The sequence below is a fragment of the Doryrhamphus excisus genome, chromosome 7 (genome assembly GCF_030265055.1).
Source record: "Doryrhamphus excisus isolate RoL2022-K1 chromosome 7, RoL_Dexc_1.0, whole genome shotgun sequence".
In the NCBI taxonomy this organism is placed as follows: domain Eukaryota; kingdom Metazoa; phylum Chordata; class Actinopteri; order Syngnathiformes; family Syngnathidae; genus Doryrhamphus; species Doryrhamphus excisus.
Genome location: NC_080472.1, coordinates 1,883,296 through 1,900,361, shown reverse-complemented (window position 1 = coordinate 1,900,361; position 17,066 = coordinate 1,883,296). Strand labels below are relative to the sequence as shown.

Sequence of the window (17,066 nt, the reverse complement as noted above, 5' to 3'; positions counted from 1 at the left end):
CCTAAACGGTAGCCTTCAAGTTATTTCCTTTCAACTTAAATAGCCAAAAACTTACCACTTCCACACAGATAGGGAGGATAACTATTAACAGTTATTTAACCTTTAACATGAACATTATTTACAACATATTGCGCAACTGCAGGGTCTTGAGACACATGCTAACTTGCAAACTAGAGCGCTAGCGACCTAAACGGTAGCCTTCAAGTTATTTCCTTTCAACTTAAATAGCCAAAAACTTACCACTTCCACACAGATAGGGAGGATAACTATTAACAGTTATTTAACCTTTAACATGAACATTATTTACAACATATTGCGCAACTGCAGGGTCTCGAGACACATGCTAACTCGCAAACTAAAGCGCTAGCCACCTAAACGGTAGCCTCCAAGTTATTTCCTTTTCAACTTAAATAGCCAAAAAACTTACCACTTCCACACGGATTGGGAGGATAACTATTAACAGTTATTTAACCTTTAACATGAACATTATTTACAACATATTGCGCAACTGCAGGGTCTCGAGACACACGCTAACTCGCAAACTAGAGCGCTAGCGACCTAAACGGTAGCCTTCAAGTTATTTCCTTTAAACTTAAATAGCCAAAAAACTTACCACTTCCACACGGATAGGGAGGATAACTATTAACAGTTATTTAACCTTGAACATGAACATTATTTACAACATATTGCGCAACTGCAGGGTCTCGAGACACATGCTAACTCGCAAACTAGAGACAGCTAGCGACCTAAACGGTAGCCTTCAAGTTATTTCCTTTCAACTTAAATAGCCAAAAACTTACCACTTCCACACGGATAGGGAGGATAACTATTAACAGTTATTTAACCTTTAACATGAACATTATTTACAACGTATTGCGCAACTGCAGGGTCTTGAGACACACGCTAACTCGCAAACTAGAGAGCTAGCCACCTATTTTTTTTTTTATTTTCCGTCAGCAACATGGAATAACGCAGCTTCCTTTCTGCAGTTCTTGGCAAAGGACCCTTCAGGTTGATCCCCTTCAGGGATCGCGCGACGGTCTTGGTCGCCCGCCATTCAGGCAGCTCGGTGTTAATTAAACGAGGAAACTTCAGCGATGTCGCTGGCACCTTCTCCCACTTCATGATGACACCAGGTCTCAGCAGAGTCCGACCACATGGTGAGTTATTCCGAGGAATTCTTCTCCTGATAGCATGCTCCTTTGTGGACTGTAATTTGATTAGCATCCTGTAGCTAAAAGCTAGGAGTGGCCGTCTTCAGCTGTCTTCAGGCGAGAGGCGGGGTACACGCTGGACTGGTGGCCAGCCAGCCAATCACAGGGCACATATAGACAAACAACCATTCACACTCACATTCATACCTATGGACAATTTGGAGTCGCTAATTAACCTAGCATGTTTTTTTTTGGAATGTGGGAGGAAACCGGAGTACCCGGAGAAAACCCACGCATGCACGGTGGGAGAACATGCAAACTCCACACCGAGATGGCCGAGGGTGGAATTGAACCCTGGTCTCCTCGCTGTGAGGTCTGCGCGCTAACCACTAGACCGCCCGCCGTGCCGCCCGCACTTTGTTCAGTATTGTCTTAAAACTTCGTCTTTTGGAAAAGAAAACAAAGCTACAGTGCAACTCGGATTCTGTAAACATCCAGCAGCAACACAACATTTTGCACGACTGCTATTTTGATGAAAATATACAGCTGGGATAGGCTCCAGCACGCTACCCTCTAATGAATGAATAAAACTGATTTTATGTATGGCTAAGGAAATAATATAAATATTCACATTCGAGAGGCTTAAAATCAGAAAATAAGTAAAAAAAAAAATAAATTAATCGAAGACTAACATAGTTGTTGATTAATTAGGTAATGGATTAATCATCAATTAATTGTTACAGCAAGCAACCAACCAAATAATATGCTCTAAATATCTCACATGAACGAGTATCTCCTGGTTGTTTGATAGACGTATTCAGGCTGCACGGTGGAGGAGTGGTTGCAACGCAGGTCGAGAGTTCGATTCCACTCTCGGAATTCTGTGTGTTTGCATGTTCTCCCCGTGCATGCATGGGTTTTTTCTGGGTACTCCGGTTTTTTCCCACATTCCAAAAACATGCTAGGTTAATTAGCGACTCCAATTATCCGTTGGGCGTACACTGCCACATGATGCTAACCTGACCGAAATTATGTATTTATTTATATGATTGAAAAATTACAATTATTTTTTTCTTCAATTTACATGTCAGTAAATTTCATAAAAATAAATTTTTGGACAAAATGTACATTTTTATTTTTATTATTTTAATTTTATTCGTTTTTATTTTGAACAGACACGTCACGGATCTCCTTTGAGGCAGCCAGCAGACCCAATCACTTCCTGTATGTGAGCCCCGGTGGCCAGTTGAAACTGGCCAAGTGGGAGGAGAGCAAGGAATTCTGGGATCGAGCCACCTTCGTGCTCCACACGGACACCTGGATCTCGGGCTACGACTCCCTGGAGTCCCAAGCGAAGCCAGGATTCTTCTTGCACGCCACCATCCCCCGCCTACACCTGCTCAAATATCGTCACAGCGACAGCTTCCGCAAGGCCATTCTCTTCCGACTGACGGGTATTAATCACTGACTCCCTAAAGTGGCACATACATTTTTATTTATTTACAACATATTGCGCAACTGCAGGGTCTTGAGACACATGCTAACTCGCAAACTAGAGAGCTAGCGACCTAAACGGTAGCCTTCAAGTTATTTCCTTTCAACTTAAATATCCAAAAAACTTACCACTTCCACACGGATAGGGAGGATAACTATTAACAGTTATTTAACCTTTAACATGAACATTATTTACAACATATTGCGCAACTGCAGGGTCTTGAGACACATGCTAACTCGCAAACTAGAGTGCTAGCGACCTAAACGGTAGCCTTCAAGTTATTTCCTTTCAACTTAAATATCCAAAAAACTTACCACTTCCACACAGACAGGGAGGATAACTATTAACAGTTATTTAACCTTTAACATGAACATTATTTACAACATATTGCGCAACTGCAGGGTCTTGAGACACATGCTAACTCGCAAACTAGAGAGCTAGCGACCTAAACGGTAGCCTTCAAGTTATTTCCTTTTCAACTTAAATAGCCAAAAAACTTACCGCTTCCACACGGATAGGGAGGATAACTATTAACAGTTATTTAACCTTTAACATGAACATTAATCAAATGTAATAATTTTTTCTGGGTACATGATACCATACAGCATCCATATCAAACTAATATTAAACTTTCATATCAAGGCGGGGGCCTCAAACTAGTGTCCTGCGGGCCACATATGGCCCGCGGGCCGCGTGTTTGAGACCCCTGGTGTAGACATTGAAAGGGTGAAGGAAAATACATTTCTCAATAGATCACAATAGATGAAAATATACTGTATACGTATATATAGCAAGCAACAAAAGTGGCGTTTATTCAATATACTCAGCAGGCTACTCTCCAAAATGCTTGATGAATTATTTCACTCAGCTGTCTTTGAGTATTTGACCGCAGCTTCAGCTGGTGTCGGTGATCCTCATTCGGGGTCAAAGGTCATCACTTCTAGCGGTCATCGTATTGCAGCTAAAAACGGAGCGCCATTTGTTTTCACAATTGTTACATAGTGTCGGAAGTAAACATAGTACACTAGAAATAATATGTTAATGATAAATATATAAAATAATAATAACTATTGCAGAAAGATGACTGGAAAGGGATGTCCTAAGTGTGGCCCGAGGGACCGTTGCAGCCCACGGCTGTTTTCTTTTTGTCCCGCCGCATTCAAGAAAACTTAAAGAACAACAACAGCAACAATAGAAAATCAGTAATTTTTACAAGAATCACTCTTAGTCTTACTTGGATTACAAACAATGCTAAACTCATCGCACAGCAACTTAACACCCATTTGGTAAATCTGACAAAAAAGGGTAATACAAGATGAAAATGAAAAGAACAATTATTTGAAGGTTTCACCATCATGCATTGCATTCGTTGGAGCACTGCAATGACGTCAGCCTCTCTCTGGATTCTCGCTCTCTATGCTCTTGTGAAGTGGAATGAAAGTGAATTTCAAACTGAAACTTTTTTTTTTTTTTTTTTTTCCCATGAGGCTCTGGTCCAGATGCCCCACCAGGTCCTCGGTGCCAGTGGAGGTACGACTCCTGCTCAAGCCCCTGTTTCAAAACCTGCAGCGACCCATCAGCAGAAGCCTGTGTCTCCATCCCACAGTGAGACCTTTGACCTTTTCTTCCACTCTAATTAACTAGTTAATTAGTTGATTAATTTTTTTTCCACTGACAATTCATCCCCTTCGCCATAACTCCGTAATCATTTATAAATATGTGATAATAAAGCACCATTTTTACATTTTTTTTAATGTCTGATGATATTATTTGGGAATCAAATTTCGTGATGTCGTACTTTATTTGGCGGTACTTGAATGCACCATAGTTGTGTGCTGTGACTGGCTACTTCGGGATCCCAATATTCATTAATTACATTCATTAGTGGTGAGTACATTTGATACTTTGAATGCATTTAATTGTAAAAAGTGTCATGAGTGACCAATGGCAATTAAAGAGAAGAGGGGGAGGGTTATGGAGCTGAATCGAATAATTACAACAATAACCATGGATGGATGGATGGATGGATGGATTCATGGATGGATGGATGGATGGATGGATTCATGGATGGATGGATGGATGGATGGATGGATGGATGGATGGATGGATTCATGGATGGATGGATGGATGGATGGATTCATGGATGGATGGATGGATGGATGGATGGATGGATTCATGGATTCATGGATGGATGGATTCATGGATGGATTCATGGATGGATGGATGGATGGATTCATGGATGGATGGATGGATTGATTCATGGATGGATGGATGGATTGATTCATGGATGGATGGATGGATGGATTCATGGATGGATGGATGGATGGATTGAATCATGGATGGATGGATGGATGGAAGGATTCATGGATGGATGGATGGATGGAAGGATTCATGGATGGATGGATGGATGGATGGATTCATGGATGGATGGATGGATGGATGAATTCATGGATGGATGGATGGATGGATTCATGGATGGATTGATGGATTGATGGATGGATTCATGGATTCATGGATTCATGGATGGATGGATTCATGGATGGATGGATGGATGGATTCATGGATGGATGGATGGATGGATGGATTCATGGATTCATGGATTGATGGATGGATGGATGGATGGATTGATGGATGGATGGATGGATGGATTCATGGATGCATGGATTCATGGATGGATGGATGGATGGATGGATTCATGGATTCATGGATGGATGGATTCATGGATTCATGGATGGATGGATTCATGGATGGATGGATGGATGGATGGATGGATGGATTCATGGATGGATGGATGGATGGATGGATGGATGGATGGATTCATGGATTCATGGATGGATGGATTCATGGATGGGTGGATGGATGGATGGATGGATGGATTCATGGATGGATGGATTCATGGATTCATGGATGGATGGATTCATGGATGGATGGATGGATGGATGGATGGATGGATGGATTGATGGATTCATGGATGGATGGATGGATTCATGGATGGATGGATGGATTGATGGATTGATGGATTGATGGATGGATTGATGGATTCATGGATTCATGGATGGATGGATGGATTGATGGATTCATGGATGGATGGATGGATTCATGGATGGATGGATGGATTCATGGATTCATGGATTCATGGATTCATGGATTCACTCACCAACCAACCGATGCTGTCTTATATGTGCAGAGTGGAGGGCTGCTTTCCTTTCTGCCCGCCACACATGGTCCTCGATGAAGTGACTCGCCGATGCGTCTACGCCAAAGACTGTGAGTACCAGACTGAAACACCAGAACTGTTACATTTTTTCAAACAGTGGTCATATTCAGTACACCCAACTGGGAGTCCACCACAGAGTAGACCTAGGACATTCTGGGCGGATCATTTCTGGCCAGCGTTCCCCTGGTGGAACTAGAAAAATCTGGTAGACCGGGAAGTCTGAGGCTGATGTTCAAATCTCTTATATATTTTTTATTCCCTTTAGGTATTAAAGCCCCGGTCATAAAACCCATAATCCCAACCGGTACCGAGACAACCTCTGCGATTCTTTCTTCAACAACCACCAAAGTTGAACTCAAGACCGCCACTGTCCCCTCGATCTCCTTAATGACCAAAACCACCACCAGTCCGACCACATCAGCATCTGCTCCCACAACACCGCAAATTCCTGATCGGTCAACCAAACTAAGCATCCCCGAACCAACTCAACCAGTTGCTGAACCATCCAGTACCACGTTCCTCCCTGCTGTAAGACCAGAAGCGGATGAACCTCTTTCGACCATGAAAGTCACTGAATCCGATTCCGCAGCTGAGACTCCTACCGTTAGCCCTTTTGCATCGAGCACCTTCAGTTCCAGCCGTGCTCCCTTTGGAATCACTTCTATTTTCTGGTCCACTGACTCCCTCCAACCCCTCGTAACCACCAAAACTACTCCCATGCAAACATCTACCGGTACAGTACCAAGTACAAGGACTCAGGAGTCCACAGAAGGTACACATTCAGTAGTGGTGTTCCCATTTGGAACCACTTCTCCGGTGACCGAACGGACCGTTGTTCCCAAATCTACTACCACCGCGCATATGGAAACCGGCAGCACAAAACCGTTAACGGTCGAGGGAGTTCCTTCTGGACCCGTCACTCCGGTTTTCCGAAGCACGGCATCACTTTCGACTGTACCTGTCAAAACAGCAGTACCGATGTCAACAGTCTCTTCAGCAAAGACTGTAGACTCGGTCTCTACAGTTGAACCCGTTAAAACCAGAACCACGCAGTTTCTCGGTCCAGAGACTACAGCGCCTCTCATTTCTGCGCTTACTACCGAGACGATACTTTTGACCACTCCGGTTTCTTCTGAAATACCGCCATTAACGCCGGTTCACGTCTCTCTGACTACAACTGTGCCAAGTCCTACCTTGTCGGTTTCAGACTTGCAGACACCAAAAAAGACAACAACCATACTTGAATCTACTGAGTCCAAAAAACCTGCTGCCGTCACAACACTAGCTCCCGTGTCCACTGCGACTTCGAGACCGCCAAAGGTAGCTACAGCGACAACTTTGGTCACCAGACCTACAACCGAACCATCAGTTCCCGCTGTTGCATCAGTATCACCAAGTTCTACCACGATGACCTCCAAACCGTGGCGTCTACCCCATTGGGACACGTCTTCAACGTGGTTGTACCGCCCGACGGCAAAAACTACACCGGCGCTCACCTCTCAAGGTGTTCCGCATTTGGTCAGTGTGACTAAAACAACCGAAGTACCTCGTTTTTCGGTATCACAACCGGTCATCACCTCGACTGTACCGGATACTCTCGCAACCACAACCGCTAAAACCATCAGCATCCCTACGATAGAATTTCATACCAAGACAAAAGTTACACCCGGAACTGGTGTTCCCGATACTCCGTTTACCGTTGTTTCGGCCGGAGTACCACCGATTTCAACCACGATTGGACCCGTCACAGTAAAACCAGTCACAGAAACGGGAACATCTACTTCGCCTGCGACGCCGAGAACAACAACCACAGGACTTGTACCGAGTGTAAGATCTACATCTACCGCAACATCGACAACAATCACAACCACGGCTTTCATCGGGACAACAGTCGCGGGAACTACACCCCAGATCACGTCAACCGAGAAACCAGTCACAACACCTTCGGTAGTCACCACTGAATCCAGATCGGCTTCCACGCCTCAACCAGAAGTTCCATCTGGAACCATCTCTAAACCTTTGACTCCATTGACCGCAAAAACACCGGTGTTTGGTTTGACCACTTCAGTGGCCCCGCCATTAGTACCCGATTCCGCTCTCACAACAGTGACTGTATCTTCACCCGTAACTTCAACCACAGCAGTATCTGTCCCGAAAACCACTGAACCCCCAATCGCTTCCCAACCTGCGACTTCCCAGTCTGATATTCCTGGTCTTACCGTAACTCCGACTCCTACAACGGCAACGCTTTTCACAACTGTGCCAGATAGGAGAAATCTAACCAGTACTCTTGTCCAAGTCCAAATAACAAGAACGTGCACGGTGGGTTCAGTTTATGATATTTTGAATCTTTCATTCAGATTTAAGATGATGATATTTTTTTTTTAGCCTCCATATGCTGAGATTGTGGACGAGTGCAGCAAGTACATCTGTGTCAACAACCAGCTGGTCTTCTTCAACAAATCCCAAAGCTGCCCGTTCTCCTCTCAACCACCGAACTGCGGCCTGCTTGGCTTTGCCGTCCTGGTCAATGGAGACAAATGTTGTCCTCAGTGGGATTGTCCATGTAAGAGAAACAATTCATTCATTCATTCATTCATTTTCTACTGCTTTTTCCTCATGAAGGTCGCAGGGGGTGCTGGAGCCTATCCCAGCTGTCTTCGGACGAGAGGCGGGGTACACCCTGGACTGGTGGCCAGCCAATCACAGGGCACATATAGACAAACAACCATTCACACTCACATTCATACCTATGGACAATTTGGAGTCGCTAATTAACCTAGCATGTTTTTGGAATGTGGGAGGAAACCGGAGTACCCGGAGAGAACCCACGCAAAGTCCACACAGAGATGACCGAGGGTGGAATTGAACTCGGGTCTCCTAGCTGCGAGGCATGCGCACTAACCACCATATTTTTATCATTATAGTATAAAAAACCTGTTTACGACCTTGTATCAGAGCCCTCTAGCCATAAAATAACACCCCTATAGTCACTGTTACTCTCCTACCAGACAATATAGTAGACATTAACCAGCCAATCACAGGGCACATATAGACAAACAACCATTCACACTCACATTCATACCTATGGACAATTTGGAGTCGCTAATTAACCTAGCATGTTTTTGGAATGTGGGAGGAAACCGGAGTACCCGGAGAAAACCCACGCATGCACGGTGGAGAACATGCAAACTCCACACAGAGATGGCCGAGGGTGGAATTGAACCCTGGTCTCTTAGCTGTGAGGTCTGCGCGCTAACCACTCCTCCACCGTGCAGCCCTCAATTTTTGTCATGTTTGTCTATAAGGCAAGAGGACCATTGATCAAATTTACTTAAGATTTGTCAGCTAGGAGACCAGGGTTCAATTCCACCCTCGGCCATTAAATTGTTTTTTTTAATTAATTTTTTTTTTAATTAAAATTTTTTTTATTTAAAAAAAAAAATAATTTTTAATTAATAATTTTTAATTAATTTAATTACTGAAAAAAAAACTTAGACTATATTAGGAAAGCAGGAAGTGAACAAATGTAACAGTTACTGATAGTAAAAGTACCAGATGGAGGGTTAGGATTTAATAAGCTTTGCTTCTTCCTACTCCTTTTGGACATGTGGGACTGGGAACTGTATGGATACTCATCTCTAATGAATACCAATGTAAGAGTGACGATGTAAGTTAGCACACAGGCCTCGCAGCTAGGAGACCCGAGTTCAATTCCACACTCGGCCATGTCTGTGTGGAATTTGCACGTTCTCCCGTGTGTTTTTTTCCAGGTACTCCGGTTTCTTCCCACATTCCAAAAACATGATAGATAAATAAATAAACACAAAATAAAAAAATTAAAATTATTTTTTTAAAATAAAAAAATATATTTTTTTAAATAAAAAAAAATATTTTTTTTTAAATTGTTTTTTAAATTTTTTAAATTAATTTAATTACTGAAAATAAAAAAACTATAATAGGAAAGCAGGAAGTGAACAAATGTAACAGTTACTGATTGTAAAAGTACCAGATGGAGGGGTAGGATTTAATAAGCTTTGTTTCTTCCTACTCCTTTTGGACATGTGGAACTGGGAACTGATTATGTGATGCATTCAATTGTAATCTGATGCATGTTCAAATCCAATTAAACCATTACCAATTACCATTACCATTACATTTCATGAGTATTTTTCTTCGCTTCCAGGTCGCTGCTCCGTGTTCCCAGACTTGAACGTGATCACATTTGATGGGAACAGCGTCGGCATCCATAAAGCGGCTTCCTTCATAGCGGCCCAGCAGCCCAATGAGACCGTCAGTGTTCTGGTTCAGGAGTGTCCTGCTGAGTCAGCAGTAAGTCATTATTATTATTATTATACTTATCATACATATTATTCATAATAATATCACTTTTTTTTTCATATGTCAATTTTCTTTAAAAGCTTCTGGGGAATTTGACCAACCTTTGTTTGGTTTCGCTCAACATCACTCACAATTCCCACCACGTCGTCATCAACCGGCTTCAGAGGAGGGTAGGATAAGGCGCCGCTTATGTTGACATAACAACTCCCATGTGTGGATATGTCAAAAATAATTTGAAAAAAAAAATAAATTATTTTTTTTTTCACCAGCTCTTTGTCAACTCACGCTATGCCAGGCCTCGATTTAAAAAATTTGGTTTCGAGATCTACGACACGGGCAACATGTACCTGGTTCGAAGCCCGGCTGGTCTTAAGCTGCAGTGGTATCACAGCACCGGAATGATGGTGATCGACGCCGACAACGCTAGCAACAAGCCGCCCACCATGATGGGACTCTGTGGTACGAAGTGTTTGGAATTATTAGTACTTAATTCGGGTAGAGGCTGTACGGTGGATGAGTGGTTAGCACGCGGGGCTCACAGCTATTAGACCTGAGTTCGATCCCACCTTCTGTGTGGAGTTTGCATGTTCTCCCCGTTTTGTTCCGGGTACTCCGGTTTACGGCCACATTCCAAAAACATGCTAGGTTAATTAGCGACTCCAAATTGTCCATAGGTATGAATGTGAGTGTGAATGGTTGTTTGACTATATGTGCCCTGTGATTGGCTGGTAGGAGAGTAACTGTGACTATAGGGGTGTTATTCTATGGCTAGAGGGCTCTGATACTTTATACTGTAATGATAAAAATATGGCTGCACGGTGTGGGAGTGGTTAGTGCGCAGGCCTCACAGCTAGGAGACCCGAGTTCAATTCCATCCTCAGTCACCTCTGTGTGGACTTTGCGTGGGTTTTTTTTTCCGGGTACTCCGGTTTCCTCCCACATTCCAAAAACATGCTAGGTTAATTAGCGACTCCAAATTGTCCATAGGTATGAATGTGAGTGTGAATGGTTGTTTGACTATACGTATGTGCCCTGTGATTGGCTGGCTAATGGCTACTATATTGGCTGGTAGGAGAGTAACGTTGACTATAGGGGTGTTATTTTATGGCTAGAGGGCTCTGATACAAGGTCGTAAACAGGTTTTTTATACTGTAATGATAAAAATATGGCCTCACAGATAGGAGACCCGAGTTCAATTCCACCCTCGGTCATCTCTGTGTGGACTTTGCGTGGTTTTTTTTTCCGGGTACTCCGGTTTCCTCCCACATTCCAAAAACATGCTAGGTTAATTAGCGACTCCAAATTATCCATAGGTATAAATGTGAGTGTGAATGGTTGTTTGACTATATGTGCCCTGTGATTGGCTGGCCACCAGTCCAGGGTGTACCCCGCCTCTCTGACCTTAGTCTTATAATATTTTTACTTTAATTTTTTTTTTCCACCCAATTTTTGGAAAATTTTCCCAAATTTCTCGTCATGAATTTTTTCCCTAATAATTATATTAAATAATCTGAATATAAATATAATATACAATAATTAAATAATACTGAAAATTAAATAATTACACATAATTATATAAACTAATAATTAAATAATTAAAATAAAATAATAATAATTAAAAAATATATAATCTTTTTTTGCAGTTTTTTTTTTTTTTTTAAGAAAATGCTGATGGGTGAGTGTGAATGGTTGTTTGACTATATGTGCCCTGTGATTGGCTGTGGCCACCAGTCCAGGGTGTACCCCGCCTCTCTGACCTTTGTCTTTATTAGTAACGGTGACTATGAATGTGAGTGTGAATGGTTGTTTGACTATATGTGCCCTGTGATTGGCTGGCTAATGTCTACTATATTGGCTGGTAGGAGAGTAACGGTGACTATAGGGGTGTTATTTTATGGCTGGAGGGCTCTGATACAAGGTCATAAACAGGTTTTTTATACTGTAATGATAAGAAAAATAAAATGAAAATATGGCTGCACGGTGGATGAGTGGTTGGCGAGCAGGAATAGCCAACCGATGAAAAAAATTGCGACTTATATTCCGGAAAATCCAGTATTTTGTAATCCTGGAAATTCAATCAGATCATAATTTCTTTATGATTTGTAATTTTTTTTTTTTTAATTTTTTGACAGGTTTCTGTGACGGAGACCCAAGCAACGACTTGATTTTACCCAATGGCACCACTCTTGAACGGGGCGAGGACCCGTCTCTCTTTATTGACAGCTGGCAGGTTCCCAACACCACCAGCTACGTCAGTCCCAGTCGGCGTCGCCAGTTCAATTGCTCCACCAGTGACTGCTCTCGCTGCTTGGTCATGCTGCGGAACCCCGCCTTCTTCCAGTGTCACACCTTTGTAGGTTCTCAGACCCCCCCACCCCCCTCCACCCCTATCATATTATATATGTTATATATATATATTTTAAATTCTTCTAGGTCTCTCCAAGCACATTCTGTGAGGTTTGGGTCCAAGATGTCGAGTATGTAAACAACCATTGTGTGGCGCTAGCTGCCTACGTAGCCTCTTGCCACAAGTTCAACATCTGCATTGAGTGGAGGAGACCAGATTACTGTCGTAAGTTTTCATCCTCTGTAAAGTCACACTAAAAACTTCAAACTAAACTTAAATAAAACTAAAATCATGCTGTTTGGTAACAGTAGAAAGCAAATACAAATAGACGGTGTAGACATTGAAAGGGTGAAGGAAAATACATTTCTGGGGATCACAATACATGAAAATATGAGCTGGAAACCTCATATTACAAATATATATAAAAAAAACAAATATTCACTATATCACTATATTGACGGTTACTATGGTATCCATTATGTCATTGTATGGTCATATCACCTCGTAATTCGGTACGGGACAAAAAAAAAAATAATAAAAAAAACTTAAAACTATATTAGGAAAGCAGGAAGTGAACAAATGTAACAGTTACTGATTGTACCAAATAGTAAAATTTTTTTTTTAATGTATATATTTTATTTTTTAAATTATATTAATATTATATATATATATATATATATATTAAATATATATATTATATATTATTATATTAATTTAATTATATTATTTAAATAAAAATTTGAAAAAAAATAAAACAATTACAAAAAACCCCCAAAACTTTCAGGAAAGCAGGAAGTGAACAAATGTAACAGTTACTGATTGTACCAAATAGTAAAAATAAAAAAATAAAAAATGTAAAAAATATATATATTTTTGATTTTTAATTATATTAATATATTATATATATATTAATATTAAATATATATATTATATATTATTATATTAATTTAATTATATTATTTTTTTTAAAAATTACAAAAAAAACCCAAACTTTTAGGAAAGCAGGAAGTGAACAAATGTAACAGTTACTGATTGTAAAAGTACCAAATAGTAAAACTAAAAAATCTAAAATATATATATTTTTTAATTTTTAAAAAAAAATATATATATTAATATTATATATGTATTATATATTATTATATAAAATTTATTTATAGTATTTAAATTAAAAAAGATTGACGAAAAAAAAAACAAACTTAAACTATATTAGGAAAGCAATGAAGTGAACAAATGTAACAGTTACTGATTGTAAAAGTACCAAATGGTAAAAAAAATGGAATTATATTAATATATTATATATAAATATTAAATTATATATATTATATATTATTATATTAAATTTAATTATATTATTTAAATAAAAATTAGAAAAAAATCAAAAAATTGACAAAAAAAAACCAAAACTTAAACTATATTAGGAAAGCAGGAAGTGAACAAATGTAACAGTTAGTGATTGTAAAAGTACCAGATGGAGGGGTAGGATTTAATAAGCTTTGCTTCTTCCTACTCTTTTTGGACATGTGGAACTGGGAACTGATTATGTGATGCATTCAATTGTAATCTGATGCATGTTCAAATCTAATTAAACCATTACCATTAGCATTAGCATTAGCAAGTATAAAGCACATGTGTACCACTGTGTACATTTTTCTTCTGTATGGATGTTTTGTGTCTTCCTGCAGCCTTCACGTGTCCTGACACGCTCCGTTATAAGGCCTGCCTGCCGGTCTGCACATCCCAGTCTTGCCCCCACCCGGACTTTGACTCAGACCCAGACCCAGACCATTGCTCAGGGCTCACCGAGGGTTGCGTGTGTCCCCAAGGAACGCTACTTCATCGACCTTACTCCGCTCTCTGTATTCCTCCCAGCAAGTGCGGTAAGATCCCACGTATCTATGTATCTGTATCATGATTAATTATAATTAATTCCTGATTAATTGTGGCGTGTTTGTAGCCTGCACTGACAGTTCTGGGATTCCACGTGCACACGGCGAAGTGTGGAAGGCCTCAAAGGACGCTTGTTGTATGTACCGCTGTGACAAGGACACGGTTGTCCCCGTGGAGTTCAACTGTTCCACCGTGGACGCGCCCGTGTGTCGGCGGGAAGGGGAAGTGGTCGTTAGCCTAGCGGAAAACGCGAGCTGCTGCCCCCGGAAAGTCTGCGGTAAGGCCACAGTGCGACTATATTTGCGGCTATATTTAATACATAGCATATTATAGCAGTACAACAACAGTGCAATGCAGAATAATACGTGCTTTCACTTTTGAGTCCCCAAAATACCTGAAAACTCCCCAAAGATGCCAGAAAAAGTCGCTAAATTTGTTGTTAGTGGCTTTTTTTTTTTTAGAAAATTTAGTGTTTTTTTTAGTAAAAAATACCCAATGTACATTTTTACCCGCTTTTGTTGACATTTGAGACCCAAAGGGGTCAATTTTTACGAAAAAACTACCTATTATGATGACCTTTATAGTTAAATTTATCATTATATAACACGCCTGATTTAGCTAACCTCGCGTTCCCCCCGTGGGCTGGAACCAATGTTTGCTGAATAAGTCGTTGAACGGGGCGGATCTGTCAACAACACAATGCAGAATAATACGTGCTTTCACTGTTGAGTCCCCAAAATACCTGAAAACTTGAAAAAAAATGCCCAAAAAAGTCACTAGATTTGTTGTTAGTGGCTTTTTTTTTTAGAAAATTTTGTGTTTTTCTTTTTAGTAAAAAATATCCAATGTACATTTTTACCCGCTTTTGTTGACATTTGAGACCCAAAGGGGTCAATCTTTACGAAAAACTACCTATTATGATGACCTTTATAGTTCAATTTATCATTATGTAACACGCCTGATTTAGCTAACCTCGCGTTCCCCCCGTGGGTTGGAAACAACGTTTGCTGAATAAATCGTTGAACGGGGCGGATCTGTCAACAACACAATGCAGAATAATACGTGCTTTCACTGTTGAGTCCCCAAAATACCTGAAAACTCCCCAAAGATGCCAGAAAAAGTCGCTAAATTTGTTGTTAGTGGCTTTTTTAGAAAATTTAGTGTTTTTCTTTTTAGTAAAAAATATCCAATGTATATTTTTACCCGCTTTTGTTGACATTTGAGACCCAACGGGGTCAATTTTTACGAAAAAACGACCTATTATGATGACCTGTATTGTTGTATTATTAAATTTATCATTATGTAACGCGCCTGATTAAGCTAACCTTGCGTTCCCCCCTGGGGTGGAAACAACGTTTGCGGAATAAGTCATTGAATGGGGCGGATCTGTCAACACAATACAGAATAATACGTGCTTTCACTTTTGAGTCCCCAAAATACCAGAAAACTCTCCAAAGATGCCAGACAAATCGCAAGATTTGTTGTTAGTGGCAAATGATTTTTTTCATATTAAAATGAACAAAGCATTATTAGAGCCCTGTAGACATGACAAAACACGACTATAGTCACATTTAAACTCTTTTTATTTACAACATATTGCGCAACTGCAGGGTCTCGAGACACATGCTAACTCACAAACTAGAGAGCTAGCCACCTAAACGGTAGCCTTCAAGTTATTTCCTTTCAACTTAAATAGCCAAAAACTTACCACTTCCACACGCATAGGGAGGATAACTATTAACAGTTATTTAACCTTTAACATGAACATGAATCAAACGTAATAATTCATATCAAACTTACATTAAAACTTTCATATCAAGGCGGGGGGCCTCAAACTAGTGACCTGCGGGCCACATTTGGCCCGCGGGCCACGTGTTTGAGACCCCTGGTGTACAGTGTTCCGTGAGTTAATTTTCAGTAGAAATTCAACCAATGACATCACGGTCTACAGATGGACTTGGTTGATAAACCGAGGAAGTACAGCGTTTAATGAGATGCTATGACCTTGCAGTGTGTAATCAGACCCTGTGTGACCTTGTCCCCCCTGAGTGTGAACCTGAGGAGAGGCTGGTGTCGTACTACAGACAGGACTCCTGCTGCCCGGACTATGAGTGTGGTGAGTAAACACAGCAGTTTTCAATCAGTTTTCTTGCTAGAAAACCCAAAGGTTCGGTAAATCACTTAGTTTTCTTGAGAACTTGTGGGTTTTTGATCTGGTTGGACTTGATCCTTAGATCGACCAGTAAGACCCGGTTCTGGTAGGATGTAGTAATTAGTAGATTAGCCTAATTCGGAAAACCCATCGCGGAACCTTGGTGTTTCCAATCCGGAGGAGTTGAGACTCCAAGATCCTTCCTGGTTCTATTCCCAGTATGTTCTTCAACATTGGATGTGCTGGGTGTTTTTTTTTTTGAAGTTGCGAAGTTTCTCAAGATGGATGTTTGGTTTTTTTTCCGATGTTCGTTCTTGCACTTGACCAGAGTTTGGATGAATCAGTTTTCAATCAGTTTTCTTGCTTAAAAAAACCCAAACGTTCGGTAAATCACTTAGTTTTCTTGAGAACTTGTGAGTTTTTGAGCTGGTTTTTTAACTTGATCCTTAGATCGACCAGTAAGACCCGGTTCT

The 17,066-nt window shown here is 40.7% G+C and overlaps 1 protein-coding gene across 1 annotated transcript in view; it reads left to right on the top strand.

The window, feature by feature from the left end:
* The window catches only part of otog (otogelin), an 81,883-nt gene that overhangs the window by 41,190 nt on the left and 23,627 nt on the right, over nt 1–17,066 (top strand). Inside the window, exons 32-45 of the mRNA XM_058077618.1 lie at nt 990–1,160; nt 2,330–2,608; nt 4,137–4,254; nt 5,837–5,916; nt 6,132–8,188; nt 8,255–8,432; nt 10,053–10,198; nt 10,288–10,377; nt 10,477–10,666; nt 12,340–12,560; nt 12,641–12,779; nt 14,237–14,431; nt 14,509–14,718; nt 16,453–16,557. Of these exons, the coding sequence (XP_057933601.1) occupies nt 990–1,160; nt 2,330–2,608; nt 4,137–4,254; nt 5,837–5,916; nt 6,132–8,188; nt 8,255–8,432; nt 10,053–10,198; nt 10,288–10,377; nt 10,477–10,666; nt 12,340–12,560; nt 12,641–12,779; nt 14,237–14,431; nt 14,509–14,718; nt 16,453–16,557 (4,179 nt within the window). The remainder of the gene's footprint in view (nt 1–989; nt 1,161–2,329; nt 2,609–4,136; nt 4,255–5,836; nt 5,917–6,131; nt 8,189–8,254; nt 8,433–10,052; nt 10,199–10,287; nt 10,378–10,476; nt 10,667–12,339; nt 12,561–12,640; nt 12,780–14,236; nt 14,432–14,508; nt 14,719–16,452; nt 16,558–17,066) is intronic.